General features: G+C 40.7%; 1 protein-coding gene across 1 annotated transcript in view; it reads right to left on the reverse strand.

The window, feature by feature from the left end:
* Nucleotides 1-8966: 8966 nt before the first annotated feature.
* The window catches only part of shisa9b (shisa family member 9b), a 206785-nt gene continuing 189328 nt past the window's right edge, over nt 8967-26423 (reverse strand). Inside the window, exons 3-4 of the mRNA XM_060943131.1 lie at nt 22086-22232; nt 8967-9361 (exon numbers count right to left, since the gene is read on the reverse strand). Of these exons, the coding sequence (XP_060799114.1) occupies nt 8967-9361; nt 22086-22232 (542 nt within the window). The remainder of the gene's footprint in view (nt 9362-22085; nt 22233-26423) is intronic.

Raw genomic sequence — 26423 nt, forward strand, 5'->3', positions numbered from 1 at the left:
CAGAGAAAGATATTTTGAGCCTATTAAGACTACGATCACAAGTACTGTACTTGTTAAGAAGTTTTATTTTTCTTAATGTATTCTCTAAGTTATAAAATTCAAGATATTTTTTTTAAAATGAAGTTGTTCTTAAACAAGATAGTTTATTTTTAAATATCACTTTAAAACATTTAACAATACTAAAATACACCAGAACATACAATACATGGTTTTGTGAAAACACATCTTACATTTCTGCTAGTTAACCTTTAGCCCTATTTATACTGGAAACTTCAGGCAATTAAGCACAGTGCATGTAGCTAGCTACTATCAGTACTATTTAATGTGAATATTATCTGGTTTTAGCCACAATATTAGCTTTCTGCAATGGTGAAGACCTTCTGATGTGCTGGGATATTTATAAATTGTTAAACCAGTGAGTATGATAGACCTGCACTGCAATTATTTTGTACACATACTTTTTATTACTCTCTTGGAGAATATGTACAACTAAAAGTTACTTTCTCTTTCAGCTTGCCATACTGAGGCATCAAGTCTGTTCTCTGTCAGAGTGTAAACAAAATGTGGATGTTGTTTGGCCAATTAAGACTAGTTTCATGCTGGGTTCATCCAGGATGATAATTGTCTGGACCATAAAACCTTATACCAAGTTTATGTGCGCGTTTGGAGATATTGGTTTTGAGAACTTTTTTTAAATATTACACCAAAAACGTAATAATAATAATAATAATAATAATAATAATAAACACCAGATTAGCATAAAGTATTAGCCAGTGATTAAGTTTTTGTGCTTATCTCGTTTTTGACCAAAATGGCAGATAGAACCTTACAATAATGAGGCCACAATATAACTGTTGATATACATGCCTATAAACTCTACCTGGAGAAATCACACATTTCCCCTTTTCATATACTGCACAAGAAGACTCTTATCTTGCCATGATTTCTTGGTAAAAACACTTAAACACTAAAAGATTGAGACTAATTTTGGAATTAGAACAGTATATAAGCTATATTCAATAGGTTCTTTACAAAACACAATAAATGCCAATTTCGCACGTCATACTTTTATCAGTGGAACTGAATGCTTGCATTATGTCTGATCGCACTGCAAGCAAACGCCCACTGAAAAGGTCAAATCTAATCTGTTGAAAATTTTCTTTGCAAAACACAATCTCTGCCATGCCTATATTTTTATCAAATCGTTATATACTGCTGGAGAATTTGACCCCGTGTCCAAAAGCTTTTCACACTGTTAGTTTCATATAGTTGCCTATACCATATATAGAGTGTGAAGGTCAGAAAAAAGCAAAATTGAAAGTCCAGCAAAAATTCCAGAGACATGTACATTTTCATTTCTAACAGCTTATATGGATTTCAAAAGTAGTTAAAACAGAAGTATGTGCAAAGAAAAGGGCTGAAACACACCCTACATATCTACACAAATGAATATGCTTTTAGTTATGAAAATAGATTTTACATGTCATTGCATTTGAAATGTGTCATGGCAAATTTTACAGCATAACACAACATAATCACAAGCTGAATTCTGAGCATTACAGTAAGGGAGTGCTATAGTTGACTAAGGATAGAGGCAGGTTTCTCCCAGTCAAATGTCATGGCAGACCAGTAGTTTGAGAGTTCATGCAGAGCTGGTTCGCTCATCCAAGTGTAGGTACACAGTCCGTCTAAGAACTACAACAGTCCCTTTAAGGACTACAACTCCCATCACCAGCTTCCGCGTTGACCTGCGTCACGCCGGGGCGGGATCATCTACGTCACATCCTCCATGAAAGCATAAGAAACGGAACAACGCTTCCATCTCTCTCTCTCTCTCTCTCGTCTGGATCCCAAGACATCTAGACACAAAGAGATACCCTGCACCAGAAAACCAGATAAAGACGTCTTTTCTTTTCCTCAAGAATCAGAGTTTCGCGCTTTTCTTTCACCTTTGGCCACGGTTGATTCTAGGATCGCGCAATTTTAAACTCAGCTTGAGCTACAGCCGGTTTGTTTGCCTATTATCAAGTACGTACCAAACTGCCACCAAGCAGTTAATTTAAAAGTTAGAAGCGGCCGGATCCTTCTAATATTAAAAAAAGCTGTGCACATTGTCTGATCAGAGACTTTCTTTTCATCACGAGCGACCACGCGTCGGACCAAGAAATTCTCTGCGCTTCACGTGCTTCACAATGGTGAAACTCCAAAAGTCTCGGAACTTCTTCTCATAATCTTGCTATAAGCAAGATACTAAGTAAGACTGGCAAATTTTTGGGCATAAAACTAGTCTTAGGAATTTGCTTTATTGAAGTAGTGTGAATTTAAACTCAGGAACTGTTTAAGTGTGCACACTGATTTTTGTGTTGAATTGATTGTTCTATTTTGTTTTGATCTCTCAATTGTTTAATAGACAGGTTGCATGCTATCTTCTATTCCTTCCTAACACTCTTAATTTCATTCTTACACATTTTGACCTCATCAAGGTTTCAGTGAATTTGGTAATGTTATAAAGCTAGTGAGTTAGCTGCTACGGCTAATTCTTCTGTCTCATTAGCATCCAGAGCTAATTGTATTGTCTCAAGGGAACACGTGGTGGCCCTCCTCCACAGGCCTCACAAACACACCTTAGCTAGCATCCCTTTGTCTTAGCTAGCGACACAAGGCTAATCTGGGTCTCCACATGTGGCCAACACATCTTAGCTAGCAACCAGAGCTAAATCCTTTGTTCTCAAACCCCACGTGGTGACACACCCTCCTTAGCTAGCCACACGGCTAAATTCTTTTGTCTCGTTAGCAAGCTAGGCTAACCTTTTGTTTACCACAAACACACCTTAGCTAGCAATCCATGCTAACTTTTGCTTAGGCCCCATACACACAAACACACCTGAGCTAGCATTCCTTTGTCTTAGCTAGCGACACAAGGCTAATCTGTGTCTCCACACGTGGCCAACCCATCTCAATTAGCAACCAAAGCTAACTCTCTTGCTGTACTTAGAAACACGTGGTCACGACCACACACACCTCAGATAAGATTCCAATCACTCTCTCACACACACACACACACACACACACCGTTGATGCTTGTTTATATGTATATGTGACACCTCACCGAATCCAGGGACACATGTCGGCCGAAATGAATCCAAGATAATCGCAAAAGAAGCATTTTTTTTTCGAAATTTGTGATTTTCGTTTTTTTCCATCATGTGCAAGTTGAGATCTTGAAGAATGCTATCAGTATTTCAGATAATAGATTGTTTTGTTGGAAAAGCATACTTTTTTTGTTGCAAATTGTCTCGTTTTTGTCAGGACTGTAGCCTGCTGGGGGGTGTGGTTAAATTACCATATGGGCCATTCACATGATGATTTAAGTCTTTTGGTTTTTTTGCAAATCAGCTGTATGATACGAGCTGAGCTCGTGGCTACTTAAGCTGCATACAGGCATGTAATTTCACTATGGAATGAGCAAGCTAAACAGAGCGCAGAGGAGCTGAAACACCGCGAAGCAAACAGACACACGGTATTTACATCGGAGATGACCATCTCATCTCATTATCTCTAGCCGCTTTATCCTTCTACAGGGTCGCAGGCAAGCTGGAGCCTATCCCAGCTGACTATGGGCGAAAGGCGGGGTACACCCTGGACAAGTCGCCAGGTCATCACAGGGCTGACACATAGACACAGACAACCATTCACACTCACATTCACACCTACGGTCAATTTAGAGTCACCAGTTAACCTAACCTGCATGTCTTTGGACTGTGGGGGAAACCGGAGCACCCGGAGGAAACCCACGCGGACACAGGGAGAACATGCAAACTCCGCACAGAAAGGCCCTCGCCGGCCCCGTGGCTCGAACCCAGGACCTTCTTGCTGTGAGGCGACAGCGCTAACCACTACACCACCGTGCTGCCCGGAGATGACCATTTCTAGCAAAAAAAAAAACACAACCAAAATGAAGTGTTCTAGGACTACATTCCATCGGAGGCACTGGTGTGCGCAAGGCGACATTTCTCTTTCTGATGGGGTAAGTTTATTAATCTAAGGCTGTGTGGTTATTTTTGCATGTAACAGAGAGTGTTGTGGTTTGGTTACATGAAACTAGTGTTGTGTTATCATCGTGCTATCTTTCTTTCTTACGGTGTGAGTATTTTGTTATTTTTGCATGTAACGGAGAGTGTTGTGGTTTGGTTACATGAAACTAGCGTTGTGTTAGTTGTGTCATCATCGTGCTATCTATCTTTCTTACGGTGTGAGTAATTTTTCAACCACAAAACATTAAAGTATACTTTCTGCTGACATTATTCATTTTTATCTTTGTTATAATAAATTCAATTATTATTAAAACTGTGTTTTATTTGTTGTTCCAATACTTTTGAAGTCGCCCAAATCTCAAAGGATTCCAAGGTGCATATGATTTATGTAATATGGTAAGTGATCATAATAATTTGGAATATACCATAATTTAGCTGTTGGTAATTTATTATTAAGCACCAAAATTAATGGTATTAATTAATGAGACTGATCCAATGAGACTGATTCCATGAGTGATTTAATGATATGAGACTGATTTAATGACAATAATTAATGAGACTGATTTAATGAGATTGATCACTTAATTACCAATTACACCTACACAAGCATACAGTATATGTGATGTATCATTGGCTCTACACTTCATTCAAACAGCAATTGAGGAAAATGCCTGGCTTCCATTAGTTGTGACAAAAAGTGTATCAAGAGAAAATGGGAACAGCTTTGGAAGAGATTTATCTGAGACAGGAAAAGTTTGAAGTATGTCCATTGCGGGGATGATGTGAGGGGCTATGGCTATCCTGGTATTCTGGAAATGCTTGGTTGATCCTTTGATTTTATATGTTTACCATGATTTAGTAATTTTCCTTGAAAAGATTTTAAAAATTTTAAAAATGTTTTATTGCCTTCTTGAGTCTTCTTCCAGCTGCTCCCATTAGGGGTCACCACAACAAATCATCCTTTGGAAGTTATGATCTGCATATTTAGTTTGGCATAGACTTTTTTTTTTTTAAACTGGATGCCCTTCCTGACACAACCCTCCTCAATCTATCTGGGCTTGGGACTGGCACTAAGTATGCACTGGCTGGGTATTTTTACCTAGTCTGTATGTCTCTGAACTGTGGAAGGAAAGCAGAGCACCCAAAGGAAACCCACACAAACACAGGGAGAACATGCAAACTCCAAACAGAAAGGCCCCTGTCAGCCATGACATTTGAACCTAGAACCTTCTTGCTATGAGGAGATGGTGCTAGCCACTGCACCACCGTGCTGCCCTGGGCAGCCTTCTGAGCTTAATAACTGCTATAATAACACAAGAACATGTTGAATATGTACAACAGAAATGTGCATTCATAACATTTTAGATGGGTGTTGTAATTTGCATTTGGTTAGATACATAGAGTTTGCCTTGACCCTCAAAGGTGCTTCATAAGAGATTTCAATGTGACTTGGCCCATACATACCACAGCTGAGTTGTTTGTTCTATTTCATCAGAAGCAGTAGCTAACACCATGATATTCTGTGGTGAATGTGCACATACAGGCCAAGAGCTTCAACAAAATAAAGTGACAAACTGACAGTGACATAGCATTTGTTTTAAAATACAGTATCTTCAGGCCATGTCACTTCTTTTCCCTACTTGCATTCATGCACATGTTAGACCACATGTAAATTTTGAGTTATTCTATGTAGCTTGTAACTACAGTTAGAGCTACAGTTCTTCTCTCCTCCAAAGCTGTGATAGACACCTGTTTTCTTGTGTTGCTGCATGTGTCCAACATTTCCCTTACACTCACCAAGGCTATCAGCATTATGTTCCTTCATCACCCTCACACTGTCAGCAGCATCCTCACCTACTCATGTCCCTCAGATGCACAGGAGCGTTCAGCACTAACATGGCTTGATCAGGACTTGAGCATTGTGAGTCTACTGCCTTTGTATTAACCTAATCAGGTCCCAGATGCACACCTTCAGGCCCTGCACCAGCTGACATACAGAACAAGTCAGAAATGTTTTAAGGTTCTCTTCAAGCATATAGATAGCTTGGCATCAGACGTAGTTCAGTGAAAATGCATAATTTTAGGGCAAAGCCCCATACAATGGCTCAGGCCTTCAGCTGAGCCTTCCTGAAACCTCAGGGTCCAAGCTCCCTCTTGGAGCATGAGGATGGTATGTTGCATTCATTCAGAGGATTAACTGGCAGCTGAGCCATGCCACTCATCTCCAGACTCAATAGTATCCCTTGCAGAATGAGCCTTCACTGCTAGAGCTGGTAGCCTTCACAAACATCATTACCAACATTGACAATCTTCTTGGGGCACAAACCTTCAATTTTATACCCCCAAAAAGCTGCAGCTCTCTGGCCTTACCCAGGCATTCATCAAGTAGGTTCACTGATGGCTAGCCTCACTGACAGCAATTTATCTACCAGTTCAGCACAATTGGGCAGCAGACACACTGTCGAGGTACAGCATGTACCCCAAAGAGTACATGCACCCAGAAAACATGCAGCAGGTCTGATAAAACTTTGGCCAGGCACAGATAAACCTCTTTGCTGACAGAGAGTTGGCTGTTTGGCAAATGTGGTTTAGCAATTCAGCAAGCAAAACAAAGAGTTCTACTCATGGCCCTGGAATGGCCAGTGAGAACCTGGTTTCCACTGCTGCTCTTGCGAGTGGTTGGCATGCCTTGGCTAATCCCTCTCCTGGAAGATTTATTTTCTGAGATGAATGGTGTGGTATAATCTATACAGTCCCATAGCCCAGGTAGGGAATTCTGGGGCAAGCTAACCCTGACTCTTTTTAATCATCTACCTCTGTGGAGTAATTTCAGCCACTATCTGCAATAAAATACTTACCTGTTGATAATAATAAAAGGTTGCCTTGCACTTACTTCACCCACACATATGTAAAGCAGCAAATAAAATAACAAATGGGGAGCTGTGGCACCCCCAGTCAGTCTTCTGTGCCTATGGTTTTGGCCCCTCAAAACAGTGGGCAGCTCAATGACTGTGTTGTAGCAGTCCAAGAACATTATCCTAAATACTACAGAAGTCCATTCAACCTTTCCATACAAGTATCCATATGAGATACTCTGTAATTATTGAAGACAGCTTTTTGTTGGAGATCACCAGAGGAAAAAGGACTGGAGAGCTGCATGCCCAGGCAATAAGCTCATGTTCATGCTGCATGGGCTTCCAGATACAAGACAAATAATTCTGCATCTCAGGTCAGGGAAATTATGGCCAACCCCACAGTTCCTGCCCAAGTTTAACTCACTCAAATTTGTGAATGAAGATACCGACCTTGCATCATTCTACGAAGGTCAATCTGCAGAATGTTCCCTACTGTGTCCAGTAGATACTTTATGGTAGTATTTGAACTACAAGCAAGATATTTTTTCACCAGGCCAGTTATTCAGCTGCCAGAATGAAGAACTCAGTGTATGTACGCTCCCTTGTCTAAGCAAAGACCCACTGGGTGACAGAAGTTATATCACCACAGCCCACAAACAGGCTAAATGCTCAGTTCCACCATCACACTGATGTGCAATGGTGTCAACTTATTTACAGCAAACACTCCATCACTGCCACTTTGACTTTGTTGAAGGTCTAGGCATGCATGCACAGGTGCATTGCATCTGTAACTAGCATTCTTACTGTAACAGAGAAAATAAATAACTATTGTACTTAGTTAGCATTTAGGTGAAGTGACCTATTTATGTTCAAGACGGGTGATATAAATAGTGAACTTCCACAAAACAGAGTTACAGGAAATTTGACAAGACTAATAATTGTGTCTCAGGTCAGGAAAATAGAGCCTTAACTATGCATTCTCCCAAGAATAGGTCTTGAAAGGTGGTAAACCACATGCATTTTTGGACCACATGGGTTTAAAAATACCACTGCACTGGCAGGTTTCAAATGACACACACCTTTTTTTCTGCCATTCTACCATCATTCATTCATGACCCTCAAAATAGCAACAGTGAGAAAATGTGAACAAATGTGAAAAAATTGTCTTGTGCCCAGCTAAAATGGTAACAGGCTGGCATTAATAAGCAAATTACACTTACATCCATATGGAAATATATCCCTATATATTCATCTTTGTTCTTGACAAAATACTGGAATTGCCTTTAAAAAAAAAAGCACAACATTTTTTAGATGTCAGGTTTGATGAACAAGCATAGGCCCCAAGTTTAACAGATGTGTGCTGTATCAGTATAGACATTTTGGTACACATTGTTCTGAGACTATCAAAATGAATGATGCAAGATTAAGAAAAATTAACTGTCTCAAAATAGTGGTTTTCTGCCCCACTTGAGCCTGGGGTACTCGGACACATTGCTGGCCATGTAACCAAACTATGTAGCCCTGTATTCAGCATTACAGACTGATTGAACAGCGTACTACTGTTCCCATAATGCACTGCAGATTAGTGTAATTGCATTACAATATTCTAGTCTGCTGGACAATTTGTTTGTATCATAAGCTTATAACTATACTGTTAAATTTCATTATAATGCAGACATTACAGTAACTGAAACAGTGTTGGGTTTCCCAAAAGCCTCTTAATGCTAAGAGCATCTTAACTAGGACAGAGTGTTCATTGTGCTGTTCTCGCTACCATTTAACAATGATCTTTGTGCTATGATGCTTTTGGGAAACTCGGCACAGATCGAGTACACATTATAAAATAAACTGCTTGTTGCTGCAGATTGAGTCCGACACCATCCTTTTTCATACACAGTCAGTCATTCCTGAAAAGAAAAAAGTACAGATCCTACACATAGGGCCCAGACAGATGGTCAGATGCAGCTCTGCCAATGCCAGAGCCTAAGAGAAAAATACCTCTCAGACCTTCTCAAATCTTTCTTTCCCTCTTCTGTTACTCTAGTCTGGCTCAAGTCAGCTAGCTGTGTCATACCTCTCACACAGTCACCTCAGTCTTGCTGTTTGTGATGAAGTATGGGTGGGGAGGCAGGTAATGCTGGCTGGCTGAGCTCAGCTCATTTACCTGCTCCAGTAGAGTGCTGTGCTTTTTAGGGCCGTATGTGTGGCGACGCCCAAGCGCCTCTGATCCCTCCCGGCTCCTCAGCATGCCTGGGGCAGAAATGGTATTGGAGCCATAGGGCAGTGGGTGTGAGCCCAACACCTTAATGCTCTTGACCTTGTGTCCATTTTGTTTTTGGCAAGGCAGCTCTGGGCTATAAGGGTTGGTTGGCTCTGGCTCAAGTTGCACTGGGTGCAGGGGTAATGTGCCTTTGGTCGTCAATTCCACCCCATGTCTCCGACTTGTGTAAAAGTTCTCATTAGCTTTCTCAGCTGAAAACACAAGCAGAAACAAACAGGTGTTCAAAGTGAGCCAATAAAATCTGCAAAGCTGCTGTATATGCAAAACTGTGAGGTTATTTTGGCCTTGTGGCAAACATGCTGTAGTTTCCTTTTCTCCAGTGAGGACTTTGTTGGCCAGGTACACACAAAATTCAGTCCCTTTGTGAAAAAAAGGGACTGAAAAAGGAACAGCTGGAGGACCAAATTGCAACTCATTAGGTCAATTGGCAATAGGTCATTAACATGACTGGGTATAAAAAGAGCATCTTGGAGTGGCAGCGGCTCTCAGAAGTAACAGGGCTGCCAACTTTTCGAAATTCCTTGGAGTGAGATTTTTTTTGGGGGGGGGGTCGACGGCAAAATTTTTCCACACACCATGCAGTAAGTGGGAATTTTGTATTCAGTTTGATATTCACTTGTCCCCCTGCATTCTGGTGTTTTGTTTGTGGGTCGTCCAGCTGGAGATGGACAATGAGGGGGGGTGTTGAGATTTTGGATTTAGTAGATGTTCCTGCATTCTGGTGGATTTTTGGAGTGGCCCGCTGTGCCATACCTACATTCTTACACACCCTGACTTGCCAGGCCTTCAGCTTGTGGCCAACAAAAGCACCAAGTTTTGGCTTAAAAGCCCCCACACTAGAAAACTACAGATGACTGCCAATGTTCCTGTAGCCCTATAGACCTGTGTTTCAGATTTAAAGGCAAGTTCATGTTTGAAAATATTTCATCAGCTAAGCCTAAACACCTTCTGAATTGAAACTAAATGTTAAGTTTTTAATAACTGTTGCAAAAAATAAGATTGTCCCTCACTGACTATTCATTATGCATTTAAGGGCTTTCCCCACCACTGGGCTCAGCAGAAGATTGGCATGGGGAAAAATATCAACAGCAAAAGAACAAATAAAATGCTTAAACAGTAAGCAAAATGTGCATGTGATACAAGAAACATTAAAATGATTAAGTGTGAACAGTATTGAAACACAAAAAGCTGAACCTTGGCCATAGGTGGGACTGCACACACAAAGTTGGGCTTAAAAATTTTGGTCATACTTAAATAAGCTATATTAATATATTTCTTATTAATTTATTTCTTATCCATGTTTCTTATTAGTAACAGAGCATTCGTCAGGGCCTGTTATCTGACAAATATTCTCTACCTGTCTTGCCCTCTTTGAAACCCTGTCTCCTCAGTATATTGTTCTCTGTCTTTTTTTTTTTAATTATTCACAAGTTCAAGTTCTTTGATATTACAGGTGACCATGCTTTATTTACTTTAACTGAGCAATTACATACATCATAAATAATTAAAAATAAATACCCTGTAAATAAACAATAGGTATGGTGGCTAATGGCTCTTCTTGCATTTGTAATATTATCTCTTACTTGCTTTATTTTACAACATTTCCAGTATGGCTTCAAATAAAGTCATAAAGTATGATAACATACAGTGAACAAACTAAAAATGCGCCTTTATAAACGTGTGCTAAGGAGGTGTTCTCCCGTGCTGCTTGTTGGGGAAGATAGAGGCTGTGGCACGGCAGGAGGCCTATAATGATTTAGCACGCCTAGTACACAGCTCTCAATATGGCATTAAATATTCTCACAACACTTATAGGCTAAAACGATTCAGAAACTTTATATAAAGTTCATAATTACGCCAGTAACACCACACACTGGCGTGCATATGTAGAAACCTGTCTGAGACACCCATCTTCAACTCGGATACCTTCTCTCTCCTCTTCCTCTAAATTGACGGTAGGCAATTATCCAACTTCCGGCGAGTGCAGCATCATTAGATGCGCCACCTACCATAGGGGAGTGTGTACAGAAGGGAACACCTCTCTGCCTGTTTAGCCGTGCATAAGGCGTAATTGATCGATCGCAAGTGGTTGGAGCGACGCAATGGGTAGCCTAGATTCAGTGGCGGCTGGTAGTCTTTCAAACAGGGGAGGCTGGTCGGTTACGATATTTCCAGATTTTAAAAGAAAAAACATCAATTTTGCCCATACTCTTGCCTCTGATCTGGCTGATTGTTGGCAGCGTCACAAACTGTGAAATAACAGGTTCTTTTGGCCCATTAGCCTACTGTCCAATATACATGATGGTGGTGTGTGGGGGGGTATATTTTAACATTTTATATTTTAAAATTGTGGCATGTTGTTTAAAAATTGATCATTATTGAAAGCAGCTCTTTGTCAGGAACCTCAGCAGTAGAGCTGGGTGCCACACTTCATTCAATGACACTTTCCCTATATTTTACTTATTTTGACTGAGAAATGTTTTATTGACAATTTTGATAACCCTTCACTTTTAATCCAGGTCTGTAGTGTGAAATGTTCTCGGCTGTGTTTTTGTTTAAAAATGTTTTCCAAATTGTAGCTGTGTTTAATTCATATCCAGAAAAATATATATTCCAATATAATATACTCAGCATAAACATTTTAAATAGATTCTATATTTTTGATCCATCCATGACATATTACTAAAGTAGCCTATTTACTGTTGTTGATGTGGGTAACTTGCTGTTAGTCAATTCACTTTCTCGTACCAGGAGAGCTGAAAGGAACGAGTATTATTCCCTACCTTTTTCACCAAGTCAGTTTGAGGCGTTGGTCTCTTTAATTTAAATTTTTTCCTCGAAAGGAAGACTGGCAAATGGCTTCGCCAAAATTAAATCAGCAATGCTTGGCATCCGTGCGCAGCTTTCTTGCTAGCTGACTAGCCCCCTCAAGTTCAAGTTCAGTCACTCAAATAAACGAAATTTCTGGAACTAAGATAGCAAACTTGACAACACTATATTTACACTTTATTTACAATGAAAATATATACAAACTAAAAAAGCTGATAGAAACCGTATGTAATGAATGAAATCGAAATGTAAGCTGATCTCTTACAATACACCACAGCACTTGCGAATCCGCATGGGACTGAACTGAGATTCACCGCTGCCTGTCTATAGTTGAAACGAGCTGTCAATCAAAGAAAATATCCGGCTGCTTTCACCAATCACCAGTCTCCTCGCGGAAACTGCCATGTCCCTCCCATGTGAGGCTCGGAGTCCGTAGGCGGGCGTTTTCGCAGTATTTGTCCAATAACCGTCTTGCATTTTGAGATTGAAAAGCGCATCGCTCCCAAATGCCATTGAAGTCCACTGAGGCTGGGAGTCCGTGGGAGTCCGTAGGCGGGCGTTTTCGCAGTATTTGTCCAATAATCGTCTTGCATTTTGAGATTGAAAAGCGCATAGCTCCCAAAAGCCATTGAAGTCCACTGAGGCTGCGCTGCATCGCGCTGTCACGAGGGGGAGAAACTCACGCACACATTAAAGTTATAAGGGCATTTTTAGAGGAGGCTGAGCCTCCCTCGTTGTCTTAGAGCAATCGCCCGTGCCTAGATTAGATAGATAAACTAGATTTTTTTTTCTAGCGTGAGAAATCGGAGGTATGGCGTGTGAGCGTGTGAAGACAATCAAATGCGTGTGTCTCACGCTCATTGTGTGAGAGTTGGCAGCCCAGGAAGTAAAGATGGGAAGAGTATCACCAATCCCCCTAATTCTGCGCTGACAAATAGTGGAGCAATATCAGAAAGGAGTTTGACAGTGTAAAATTGCAAAGAGTTTGAACATATCATCATCTACAGTGCATAATATCATCAAAAGATTCAGAGAATCTGGAAGAATCTCTGTGCGCAAGGGTCAAGGCCGGAAAACCATACTGGGTGCCCGTGATCTTCGGGCCCTTAGACGGCACTGCATCACATACAGGCATGCTTCTGTATTGAAAATCACAAAACAACAGGCTCAGGAATATTTCCAGAGAACATTATCTGTGAACACAATTCACCGTGCCATCCGCCGTTGCCAGCTAAAACTCTATAGTTGAAAGAAGCCGTATCTAAACATGATCCACAAGCGCAGATGTCTTCTCTGGGCCAAGACTCATTTAAAATGGACTGTGGCAAAATGGAAAGCTGTTCTGTGGTCAGACAAATCAAAATTTGAAGTTCTTTATGGAAATCAGGGACGTCGTGTCATTCGGCCTAAAGAGGAGAAGGACGACCCAAGTTGTTATCAGCGCTCAGGTCAGAAGCCTGCATCTCTGATGGTATGGGGTTGCATTAGTGCGTGTGGCATGGGCAGCTTTCACATCTGGAAAGACACCATCAGTGCTGAAAGGTATATCCAGGTTCTAGAGCAACATATGCTCCCATCCAGACGACGTCTCTTTCAGGGAAGACCTTGCATTTTCCAACATGACAATGCCAAACCATATACTGCATCAATTACAGTATCATGGCTGCGTAGAAGAAGGGTATGGGTACTGAACTAGCCAGCCTGCAGTCCAGATCTTTCACCCATAGAAAACATTTGGCGCATCATAAAATGGAAGATACGACCAAAAAAAAGACCTAAGACAGTTGAGCACCTAGAATCCTACATTAGACAAGAATGGGTTAACATTCCTATCCCTAAACTTGAGCAACTTGTCTCCTCAGTCCCCAGACATTTACAAACTGTTGTAAAGAGAAAAGGGGATGTCTCAGTGGTAAACATGGCCTTGTCCCAACTTTGAGATGTGTTGTTGTCATGAAATTTAAAATCACCTAATTTTTCTCTTTAAATGATACATTTTCTCAGTTTAAACATTTGATATGTCATCTATGTTCTATTTAGTCTAGGCAGGATTTCTAAAAAAGTGCTTATTTAAGGTCCTGGAGGCAAATCGTGTTAATTTTTGGTATACAACTGTTTTGGGGGTATTCAGGGGTGCTGAATCCAAATCCGCTGTATACCAGGCTCAAAAATGTCCCATAATGCCTCAAACCTGAAAAATCCAAGATGGCCACCGCAACCAGGTCAAAACCTCATAATCACTTATCTTTTTGACTAAACAAGGTATAAAATTGAATCTGACATCATTTTTTATGTTTTCATACATGAGGAACCCAATGCTGTCATCAGATTTAAGATTAAATTAGAGGAAAATGCTTATCTCATTGGCTAGTAGCCATTTTCAAACTAGAAAGCTTCATATCGTCAACTTTTTCTAGCATTTTGACTGCCTTTTTAAGATGTACAGAAAATAAGGTTCTATGCCTATGTCAACACTAATATTACCAAAATTAACCTTGCACAGTCTTCATTTACCCAAAAAAAGAAGTTTGTTTATACCTTTTTCCATTCTTGAGTTATCAGCTGTAGAACATAGGTTGGCGTCACAGGTTTTTGACCAAATAACTGGCTTTATGTGAAAGGCTACATTTCTCTTTGTTGATATTTTTGTTGTAATGTCAAGCGACATTTGGGTGTGGTGATTATTGGCATACACCACTTTTAAAGGTATTGAAGGGTGCTGAATTTAATTTCACTGTATGCCAGGGTCACTAATTTCCCATAAGGCCTCAAAAGGAAGAAATCCAAGATGGCCGCCATCACCAGACAAAAAGCCACACAAGCTTGACTGTGCTCACGCCCACCTACAATGTATCAAAACCAAAGATTCTAGAGCAGAGCTCGAAAACATCCTCCAGCATGAACTCATGTCAATTCCACTATCTCTGGCATCAACTAATGGTAGCCTGCATTCAACCAACAAATCAGTAATGCTCAGCATTCTAACAAAAGAAGTCCAAACTCTGGCAAGTGTAACCCCTGCTGCACCTAGTTGCCTTCTCATTGATGGCCAAGCACTTGTGATGGCCCTTGGAAAGCCACCTGACATAACTACCTTTGGTGAATATGCCCGCATGTTTTCCAACACAGTGTGCAAAATGGCCATTTCATACCAGAGGGTCGATATTGTCTTTGACTGGTACCAGAAACAATCCATTAAGGCAGGCACAAGGATGAAGAGGACGCAACGCCATCAGCCAATTCGGCGTAAAATTGAAAGTGAATCAGTGGCTTTACCAACAGACTGGTCCAACTTTATGGCACTTGATGATAATAAAGCAGATCTTGCACTTTTCCTCTCAAACCATGTCATCCAACACAGCCCAAAAGATGAACCTGTAATTGTGGTGTCAGGGGGGTTTGCCAAGGCAACCACTGCTATGTCATCCAATCCGAGTTTTGAAATCTCTTCTTTACAAGCTGAACATGAGGAAGCTGATACAAGACTTATTCTTCATTGCATACATGCAAAGGTGAAAACAATAGTTGTGTCAGCACAAGATACAGATGTGCTTCTTCTACTTCTAGCACACTTTGACAAAATGACTTGTACATATCTTTATATGAAGGCTGGTACGTCCAAAGCGCCAAAGTATTTTCCAGTGCATGGAATTCATAAGTTGCTATCCGCGGACCAATTACATGCATTACTGGCTTTCCATGCTGTCACAGGGTGTGATAGTGTATCTCAGTTTAGTGGTCACAGCAAGAAAACAGCCTGAAAAGTGTTCCTTGATCATCATAAGGATCTTCTTGGCCTTGGAAAAGGACCTTTAACAGACAATATAATCAGATTGACTGAGACATTCATCTGTAGGATATATGGGGTTCCTGAAGTTCATACCCTTGACAAAGCAAGGGTGAAATTGTTTTGCAGTGGTCGGTCTCAGGAGTCTTTGCCACCTACTTCAGATGCAGCGCGATTCCACATTATGCATGCACATCAAGCCAGCATATGGAGTCAGGCCCACAGGCCCCATCCTGTTCTCCCACCAGTGACTGAAATGGGATGGGTGGAATTGAATGGGACTTTAGTTCCACGTCTTCTATCTCTCCCACCTATTCCTAAAGCATGCAAAAACATAACTTGTGCTTGCCTCAAGGGGTGCCTGAGCCAAAGATGTAGCTGCAGGAGAAGCGGCATGCAGTGCATGGAATCATGCAGCTGCCACAAGCTAAGCTCCTGCCAAAACACTGGAGAGGAGGAGGAGGATGACTAGAAATAGGCTTAAGATAACATAGTATATTGAGTAAATTCTTCACCATAATATTAATCTGTCTCTTGCTCCTTTTTACTCTATTTATTAATGCACAGAAGGTTTACATGGTTTCTAATCTTAAATGTAATCATAGCAATGAATTATCTATGTATGAAAACATATAAATACATCATATCTCTGAGTTCACCATGTTTAATCAAAGAGGCATGCACATAAATGGCTTTTTGTCTGGTGACGGTGGCCATCTTGGATTTCTGCCTTTTGAGGCCTTATGGGAAATTAGTGACCCTGGCATACAGTGAAATTAAATTCAGCACCCTTCAATACCTTTAAAAGTGGTGTATACCGATAATCACCACACCCAAATGTCGCTTGACATTACAACAAAAATATCAACAAAGAGAAATGTAGCCTTTCACATAAAGCCAGTTATTTGGTCAAAAACCTGTGACACCAACCTATGTTCTACAGCTGACAACTCAAGAATGGAAAAAGGTATAAACAAACTTCTTTTTTTGGGTAAATGAAGACTGTGGAAGGTTAATTTTGGTAATATTAGTGTTGACATAGGCATAGAACCTTATTTTCTGTACGTCTTAAAAAGGCAGTCAAAATGCTAGAAAAAGTTGACGATATGAAGCTTTCTAGTTTGAAAATGGCTACTAGCCAATGAGATAAGCATTTTCCTCTAATTTAATCTTAAATCTGATGACAGCATTGGGTTCCTCATGTATGAAAACATAAAAAATGATGTCAGATTCAATTTTATACCTTGTTTAGTCAAAAAGATAAGTGATTATGAGGTTTTGACCTGGTTGCGGTGGCCATCTTGGATTTTTCAGGTTTGAGGCATTATGGGACATTTTTGAGCCTGGTATACAGCGGATTTGGATTCAGCACCCTTGAATACCCCTAAAACAGTTGTATACCAAAAATTAACACGATTTGCCTCCAGGGTTCACTTTTTTGTATAACTAACCCTGACTAATTCTGAATAAAATATGGAATTTTGAAACTTCCACATCATTGCATTCCGTTTTTATTTACAATTTGTACTTTGTCCCAACTTTTTTGGAATTGGGGTTGTACAAACTACCCATGTCATGTGCACTAATGCACCCTCATGCCATCACAGATGCTGGCTTTTGAACTGTGCACTGATAAGCCGGATGGTCTCTCTCCTCTTTAGCCTGGAGGATGTGATGTCCATGATTTCTAAAAAGAATTTCTACTTTTGATTCATCAGACCTTGGGACAATTTTCCGCTTCACCTCAGTCCATCATAAAAGAGCTCGGGCCCAGAGAAGGTGGCAGTGTTTCTGGATATTGTTTATATATGGTTTTAACTTGCATTTGTGGATGCAGTAATGAACTGTTTTCAGAGATGATGATTTTATGAAGTGTTCCTGAGCCCATACAGTGATTTCCACTACAGACATGTGTCTGCTTTTAATGCCGTGTCACCTGAGGGCCTGAAGATCACAGGCATCCAATGTCAGTTTTCAGCCTTGTCGCTTGCATACAGAGATTTCTCCAGATTCTCTGAATCTTTTAATGATATAATGTACCACAGATGATGTGATCCCCAAATTCTTTGCAATTTTACATTGAGGAACATTATTGTTAAATTGTTACATTGTTTGCCCATGTAGTCTTTCACAGAGTGGTGAACCCCTACCCATCTTTACTTCTGAGAGACTCTGCCTCTCTGGGATGATCTTTTTATACCCAATCATGTTACTGACCTGTTGCCAATTAACCTAATCATTTTTTTTTTTGCATTACACAACTTTTTCAGTCTTTTTTTGCCCCTGTCCCAACTTTTCTGAAATGTGTTGCTGACACCAATTTCAAAGTGAGCATATATTTTTCAAAAAACAAAATGTCTCTGTTTCAGTGTTTGATATGTTGTCTTTGCACTATTTTCAATGAAATATAGGGTTTCCATGATTTGCAAATTATCACATTCTGTTTTTATTTACAGTTTACACACCGTCCCAACTTTTTTGGAATTGGGGTTGCATGTTTGCAACAAGAAGGTTATGGAAAATATTCTAGGCACATAGTTACAAGCATAAGAAGTAGCTATGGAAAATTAATCTCTTAATGTGGCAAGCGATCTACATTAGGTTTTAAGTTTGCAAGGTATCTAAATCATCTGAGATTGTAAAATTTATTTAATTATTCAGTCAGCCACAGATTGTTCTAGTTATTTTAAATTATTTGCATCCATAATTAACAACTATTCATTAATCTTCATTAAGCACTTCATCCTGGTAAAGGTCACAGTGGAGCCGAAGTTCATTCCAGGCCCCACACTGGGCCTGACACAAGAGAACCTGGGAGAAATCCACAAGGGAAGATGAAAAGCTCCACACAGATAGTAATCCAAGTTCTGGATTAAATAGGAGCCCTTGGAATGGTAACCTTCTTTTGGGTAATAATAAAGCAATCAAAAACATGTTTAAGTTTTAGATGTTAAAGCCATAATGATGATAATTAATTTTGCTTTTCTAAATTTTTATGGAGGTAATTTATCTTTGATCTCCATTCTCTACGGATTTGTTTTTTCATCATCTTTTTTTCTAAGCCCATCCCCAGTGAGTCAGGGTGAGATGTAAATTCCCCACCTTTCACACATTAGTATTGCCTTGAAACTGTCTAAGGCTGTAATTGAGACATCATTAGTGTGCATAAAATCTTTACAATATTTTAGACTGCTTAATTAAAGATCCTTCAGGTGACCTTTCTAACCCTAACAACCTCTTGATTCCCTGCATGCTTTGAACTAAGGCTTAGCTACAGGGAGGGTACTATATAAAACAAGCCAGGCAGTAGAGTCAGAGTCTCCTTGGAGAACAAGGCTCATTTATGTACAGCAATACCCCGACATGAGCAAATGTCAGCAGCAATGAACACCATGTCTCAGTCAGGAGTGGGCCAAACATTTAAATTCTCTGACTCCTGTCTTCTCTTTGACTTGTTTCCTCAATAATCCATCTTAAAAGGCAGCACTTCATGGATTACCTGGAGGGAAACCTTGGTAGCAATTGACTGTCTTGGCAAGACATTCACCATTAGGCATTGTTTCTTCAGCCAGCATTTGTCCTCAAATTCTGATGGCTGCCTCACCAACTAACATCTTTTAATGAATTGGACCTTGATGCAGAATCATTTATTTTATATTAAACATCCATATTAAATGCTATCAGGAAAATCACCATCATCGCTCTTACTGCTGTTGAGTTTTTGATCTATTTTTTTAAATCTCTAATTTTACACAATAATCAGATTCTTTTTTACATTTGAAGGAGATTAAACATTTAGGGCTTAAAGGCTTTTTAAAAATCCAACAAGAAAATATGTTAAGGATTCTCTTTCTCCCCATTTTGTTTGTCACATACACTATACAGTACTTTCAACCAAAATACAGAATAAGAGTAGAACAATAAAGGCATAGCATTTTTGTCTCTTATATAACTGCAACAAACAATTACTTCTATCCATCCACTGTTCCATTATCTGTAGCCACTTATCCTGTGCAGGGTCGCAGGCAAACTGAAGGCTATCCCAGCTGACTATGGGCAAGAGGCGGGGTACACCCTGGACAAGTCGCCAGGTCATCACAGGGCTACAATTACTTCTATATATGATTAAATAAGTTGTCAACTATTTGTTTTGATTATTAAATAATCTCTCAGCATAAAGTAAAATAAGCTGCTACCAAAAATAAATTGGTCTATTTCATTAGTGTCACCAAGCCTAAATGTTGCAAGTGAAATCCAACTGAGTCTGAACTACAACCCCGATTCCAAAAAAGTTGGGACAAAGTACAAATTGTAAATAAAAATGGAATGCAATAATTTACAAATCTCAAAAACTGATATTGTATTCACAATAGAACATAGACAATATATCAAATGTCGAAAGTGAGACATTTTGAAATTTCATGCCAAATATTGGCTCATTTGAAATTTCATGACAGCAACACATCTCAAAAAAGTTGGGACAGGGGCAATAAGAGGCTGGAAAAGTTAAAGGTACAAAAAAGGAACAGCTGGAGGACCAAATTGCAACTCATTAGGTCAATTGGCAATAAGTCATTAACATGACTGGGTATAAAAAGAGCATCTTGGAGTGGCAGCGACTCTCAGAAGTAAAGATGGGAAGAGGATCACCAATCCCCCTAATTCTGCACCGACAAATAGTGGAGCAATATCAGAAAGGAGTTCGACAGTGTAAAATTGCAAAGAGGTTGAACATATTATGCACTGTAGATGATGATATCATCACAAGATTCAGAGAATCTGGAAGAATCTCTGTGCGTAAGGGTCAAGGCCGGAAAACCATACTGGGTGCCCGTGATCTTCGGGCCCTTAGACGGCACCGCATCACATACAGGCATGCTTCTGTATTGGAAGTCACAAAATGGGCTCAGGAATATTTCCAGAGAACATTATCTGTGAACACAATTCACCGTGCCATCCGCCGTTGCCAGCTAAAACTCTATAGTTCAAAGAAGAAGCCGTATCTAAACATGATCCAGAAGCGCAGACGTCTTCTCTGGGCCAAGGCTCATTTAAAATGAACTGTGGCAAAGTGGAAAACTGTTCTGTGGTCAGACGAACCAAAAGTTGAAGTTCTTGATGGAAATCAGGGACGCCGTGTCATTCGGACTAAAGAGGAGAAGGACGACCCAAGTTATCAGCGCTCAGTTCAGAAGCCTGCATCTCTGATGGTATGGGGTTGCATTAGTGCGTGTGGCATGGGCAGCTTACACATCTGGAAAGACACCATCAATGCTGAAAGGTATATCCAGGTTCTAGAGCAACATATGCTCCCATCCAGACGACGTCTCTTTCAGGGAAGACCTTGCATTTTCCAACATGACAATGCCAAACCACATACTGCATCAATTACAGCATCATGGCTGCGTAGAAGAAGGGTCTGGGTACTGAACTGGCCAGCCTGCAGTCCAGATCTTTGACCCGTAGAAAACATTTGGCGCATCATAAAATGGAAGATACGACAAAAAAGACCTAAGACAGTTGAGCAACTAGAATCCTACATTAGACAAGAATGGGTAAACATTCCTATCCCTAAACTTGAGCAACTTGTCTCCTCAGTCCCCAGACGTTTACAGACTGTTGTAAAGAGAAAAGGGGATGTCTCACAGTGGTAAACATGGCCTTGTCCCAACTTTTTTGAGATGTGTTGTCATGAAATTTAAAATCACCTAATTTTTCTCTTTAAATGATACATTTTCTCAGTTTAAACATTTGATATGTCATCCATGTTCTGTTCTGAATAAAATATGGAATTTTGAAACTTCCACATCATTGCATTCCGTTTTTATTTACAATTTGTACTTTGTCCCAACTTTTTTGGAATCGGGGTTGTAGATATTGTTAACATGTTTTTTGCTGTTCATTAAGTAAGTGGCACATCACTTATTAAAATCCGCTGAATTTTGATTACTGACATCACTTGTCCATTTTAACTGATAAAACATTGATAATAAAAACTCTGGCACTGACTCTCAGATCATATTTACTATTTATCTTGGTAATATAATTTGGGTAATATATTTTTCAGAAGAGGAATGCAGTAGGAAAAAAAACCCTTTGGGTTTAATTAATGGTAAGTTCAATAATCCATGCTAAATACAAAATATGTAATAATCTTTGCCAATGTCTGACCAAATGCTTCTACTCTTTCCTAAGGTTTATAACCAGCTTCTCAGCTACAGTGTGCACTTGGATTGTATTCCTGCTGGTTCTTTTAAGATAGAGGCAAGTATGCAAATGACACATTCAAACATGCTTACCTACTGCTTTCAATGATGCATATTTGTTGAGCTCCTTGACAGGCTGGGGTTGCTCATAGGCGTGAGAGACCTGTCCCAGTGTAGAGTACTGGGTCATTGCCTGCATTAGACCTGATCCTGAACCCACATTGTTTAACTGGTTGCTTTCTGAAAAGAAGATAACAGAAAAGCCAAGAGAATGAGGAACAGGACAAGCTTCTTGATATGATAGAGATTTCTATGTGCAAGGTATGTATGTAAAGAAGCCATAAGGGTTTACAAGCTATTACATACTTTGTCCCCTAAAGAGTGCTGTAATTGGTTCTGAAGTAATGAGTGTAGCTTTTGATGAATCATATACGTTGCAAATTGTTAGATCATTACTTGCAATTCTAGCCAGCTATGATTGAAAAAGTCACTGGTAATCTGACTTGTTTGTGCACTACTTAGTACAAGCACTTACTACAACCTCTTGCTTTGTTCTTCCTACAACTATCTTGCCTTTGTTTATTGTTATTGAACTTGTATTATTGTCACTTCTTTATCATCTGCTTTTCTGTATGCCATCTCCAGGAAAGAAGCTAAATCTCACTGAATCCTTTAAACTGCTAATCTCAAAACAGGTTAATTTTCAAACAAATAGTGAGTTCTTGATGAGAAAGCCTTTAATATTCAATTATAAATTAAATTAGATTTTTCTTCTGATTTCTATTCTACATTACTTTGGTATGAAGTTTTCAAGGTTTGTCCAGTTGAGGGACACAGCTGCCCTAAGTCACAGAACTATTTATGAGATGTTCTGATCCAGCAACAGACAGCTGGTCTGTTGAAGGGTGCACAACAGCATGGCAAATTACAGTACTCTCCACAATTACTGGCACCCCTTATAAAGATTAGTAAAAAGGGTTAGAAAAAGTCCAACTTTTGGTAAAGTTGCTTCATCTCACACTGAAAATATGAGGAAAAATCCAACCTTTAATTGAAATTTATTTATTCAGAGAAAAGCAAATCTCCCTCTCATCAAGAATAATTATTTTCAACAAAAAACACGTGCCACTATTATTGGCGCCCCGGAAATCATAGTGAACACAATGTAACTGAAGCATGTTTCCCATTTAATTTATAATTTGCGTGTTGTTCGTCTGTATCCACTACAACCGTGTGGACTTACTGGACATTGGTTTCCAGCAGAAAATGACAGTTTGTAGCGATTTCCATCGCATGCACAACATTCCGGACAAGAAAAAAAAAAACATTCCGGACGAGATGGCGAGACCAGCGGGGTCTCCGTGGATTGTTATTGGAAGCAAAGGGAAGGAGGCGGCGCTGGGAGCGGAAGCAAAAGCGAGGCTACAGGCAGAGCGGCCTGTTGACTAAGCTCAGAAAACAGCTACTCAAACCTCCACTGCCAAGCCTCTACCTCTCCAACGCCAGATCCATGTAAACAAGACGGACGATTTGGAATTACCTTATTCTATTCTATAATCGGCTGGTCAGTGCTATACTCAATACTTAAGTGACTTACCCATCCAATGAGGATTATTTTCTTGTTTACAAGATGCCACATCTGAGTCGCTGACAAACCCTGAATTTCTGTAGAAATAACTGTCCAGAGATTTATAAGCACGCAGTGCTTCACCACTGAACAGCGAGGGAAAGTTAATGAGGTAATCATACACGTCCGGGTATTCCGCTGGCAGTTCAAAATCCGGTCGTGAAAACTCCGTCCGGTAAGCCATAAGGGTCACAAATCTGTAGATCGTTTATTTTAGACATATATCTAGTTATCTGTTCATTAGAAAAATGAGCTGTGTAGTCCGTCGGTTGAAATTGATCCATTCTGTACACGAGTGCAGCAGTATTCAGCGGTGTTTTTGACTGACAAGATGGGGGTTGTGTACTTTCCGGTCACGTGACTGCAAGATCTCTATAAGCAGCACTGTAACTTATCATGGAAGTGCAGGTTAATGACTGTTCATGACAATTTGTAGGGAGCACAGAAAATTACCAGGAATTGTTGTGGGGGACCTTGGCATTTGAACCTGGCAGCCCCTAGGTCTAGGGGAGGCTTTCATATGTAAATGAAATGCTGTGAGCTATACAAATGCAAATCAGGATAGTGCTTTTGACTCACCACTGGTCCAGAGGTTATCGCAGGGCTGACATATGCCGCTTTTCCACTACAAACGCGGCTGAGCTGTGCCGTGCCGAGTCGAGCTGAGTCGAGCTGAGCGGGGCTGTTGGAGTTGCATTTCGACTACAACCGCGCTGAACCGTGCTGGCTGGAAGTGGGTGGACACATTGGGTGGAGTTAGCGAAAGTGGGTGGACGTCACGTGATGTCGTTAAGCAGCGCAAACAGTGACATCAGTGACAGTGGCGGAACAAGTCAGAGCCGGGCCGGGGGCGGGGCAAATGACCGGGCCCTTTATTAAAGCTTATCATAACATCATTTTAGGCTACAAAATGTCCGCAACTGCGGTGTTTACCAATTTCAACACTACCGGGTGCAACTATGTTATTTAGTACATCAAGTCCTTCAAACGAACATGTAACTCAGAAACAAAAAACATTAGGATACTGTACATGGCTCATAATAAAACATCAATAGCCTATACTGCGCACATTATTTGAAGGGCATACGAATGAGCGCTCAGAGGTTGCAACGGTGACAGGAAGAGTCAGAAATAAAAGGAGGGCGGTGCAAACCTCACTGAATGCACTGTGTTTACCAATTTCAACACTACGGGGTGCAACTATGTTATTTTGTACATTAAGTCCTTCAAACGAACATGTAACTCAGAAACAAAAAAACATTAGGCGACATACTGTACATGGCTCATAATAAAACATCAATAGCATTATTTGAAGGGCATACGACGAGCCTTGCGCTCCGCGAACTCGTCCACGATGCTCTGTATGTCACTGATTCAGTGATCTTTTCAGCGGTAGTCTCACGACCCGAATAGTAAACAATAAACATGGAGGACATGGAGTCGTTAGTGTTGCTGGTCTTGGTGCTGTGGCTTGTTGTCACCGACAACGCCAACAGATACTGGCAAGAGCGTATAGATGAGGCGAGGCGCATAAGGCTTCAGAAATTCTCGTAATTCGTAATTATTCTCCTTCCGGGTTTACGGTGTTTACAGATCCCAGCGCTCTCGCGGGGCGTGTGTGGGCATGTGAGGACACTCCTCCTCACCAATCAGTGCACAGGGGAGTGTCTGCTCACGCCCCTAGCCTCACTCAGCACGGTTTGGCTCGCTTCAGCCCCACTCCAAAACGGTGCGAGTTTTAGGGGCTAAGCAGGGCTGAAACGAGCTGAGTCGTGCTGGTTTTTGGTAGTCGAAACGCGAGCCGTGTCGGGCTGAAGTGAGCTGAAGCGAGCTGAAGTGAGCTGAAAAAGGGTAGTGGAAAAGGGCCAATAGAGACAAACAGCCATTCACACCTACGGTCAATTTAGAGCCACCGATTAACCTAACCTTCATGTCTTTGGACTGTGGGGGAAACCTGAGCACCCGGAGGAAACCCATACAGACACAGGGAGAACATGCAAACTCCACACAGAAAAGCCCTCGCCAGCCACTGGGCTCAAACCCAGGACCTTCTTGCTGTGAGGCGACAGTGCTAACCACAACACCACTGTGGCACACTTTCAAAGTACCTACGGTAAGCCAAATATTTCTACACTCTTGAAGCCTTTATCTGTCACAATCCAGCCCAAAACTTCCAGGTCCTGAACCGTGTTTTTGTGTTCCATTTCTCTTGTAAACCTATAGGTTTCTTGGTCCATTCCCTAGTTCTAATGTCATTAACCCCACAACTGTCAGATTGTTGTTACCCAAGTCCATGCATCATGTCCACCCCTCCTTTCATGTCTCTCAACTGAGACCCCTGGTCTCCAGTCCCTCCCCCCAGGGTCATCGATGGAGGTAAGGGCTACACGTTCATATAGCTACTAAAGGTCCATTGACAAGGTTGGGGCTTCCAGTATTTAGTTGACTAGAAGGGTTACAGTCCGGAGGAGAGGTGTTGGGTGCCAGCGTGCTTCATCCTCGACCCTTTGCTCATCAGGGACTTCCACTGCAGAAACCAGAAGCTCTATCTGGGATGCCCAGAAGGGTCCATAAGGAAGGGATTACTGTCATGATCCAGCCTGATGATCCAACTTTTCTGAAATGTATTGCTGACCTCAAATTAAAAATGAGCACGTTTTTTTCAAAAAATAATAAAATTTCTGTTTCAACATTTGATATGTTGTCTTTATACTATTTTTAATGAAATATAGGGTTTCCGGGCGGCACGGTGGTGTAGTGGTTAGCGCTGTCGCCTCACAGCAAGAAGGTCCTGGGTTCGAGCC

The sequence above is a fragment of the Neoarius graeffei genome, chromosome 16 (genome assembly GCF_027579695.1).
Source record: "Neoarius graeffei isolate fNeoGra1 chromosome 16, fNeoGra1.pri, whole genome shotgun sequence".
Lineage (NCBI taxonomy): Eukaryota > Metazoa > Chordata > Actinopteri > Siluriformes > Ariidae > Neoarius > Neoarius graeffei.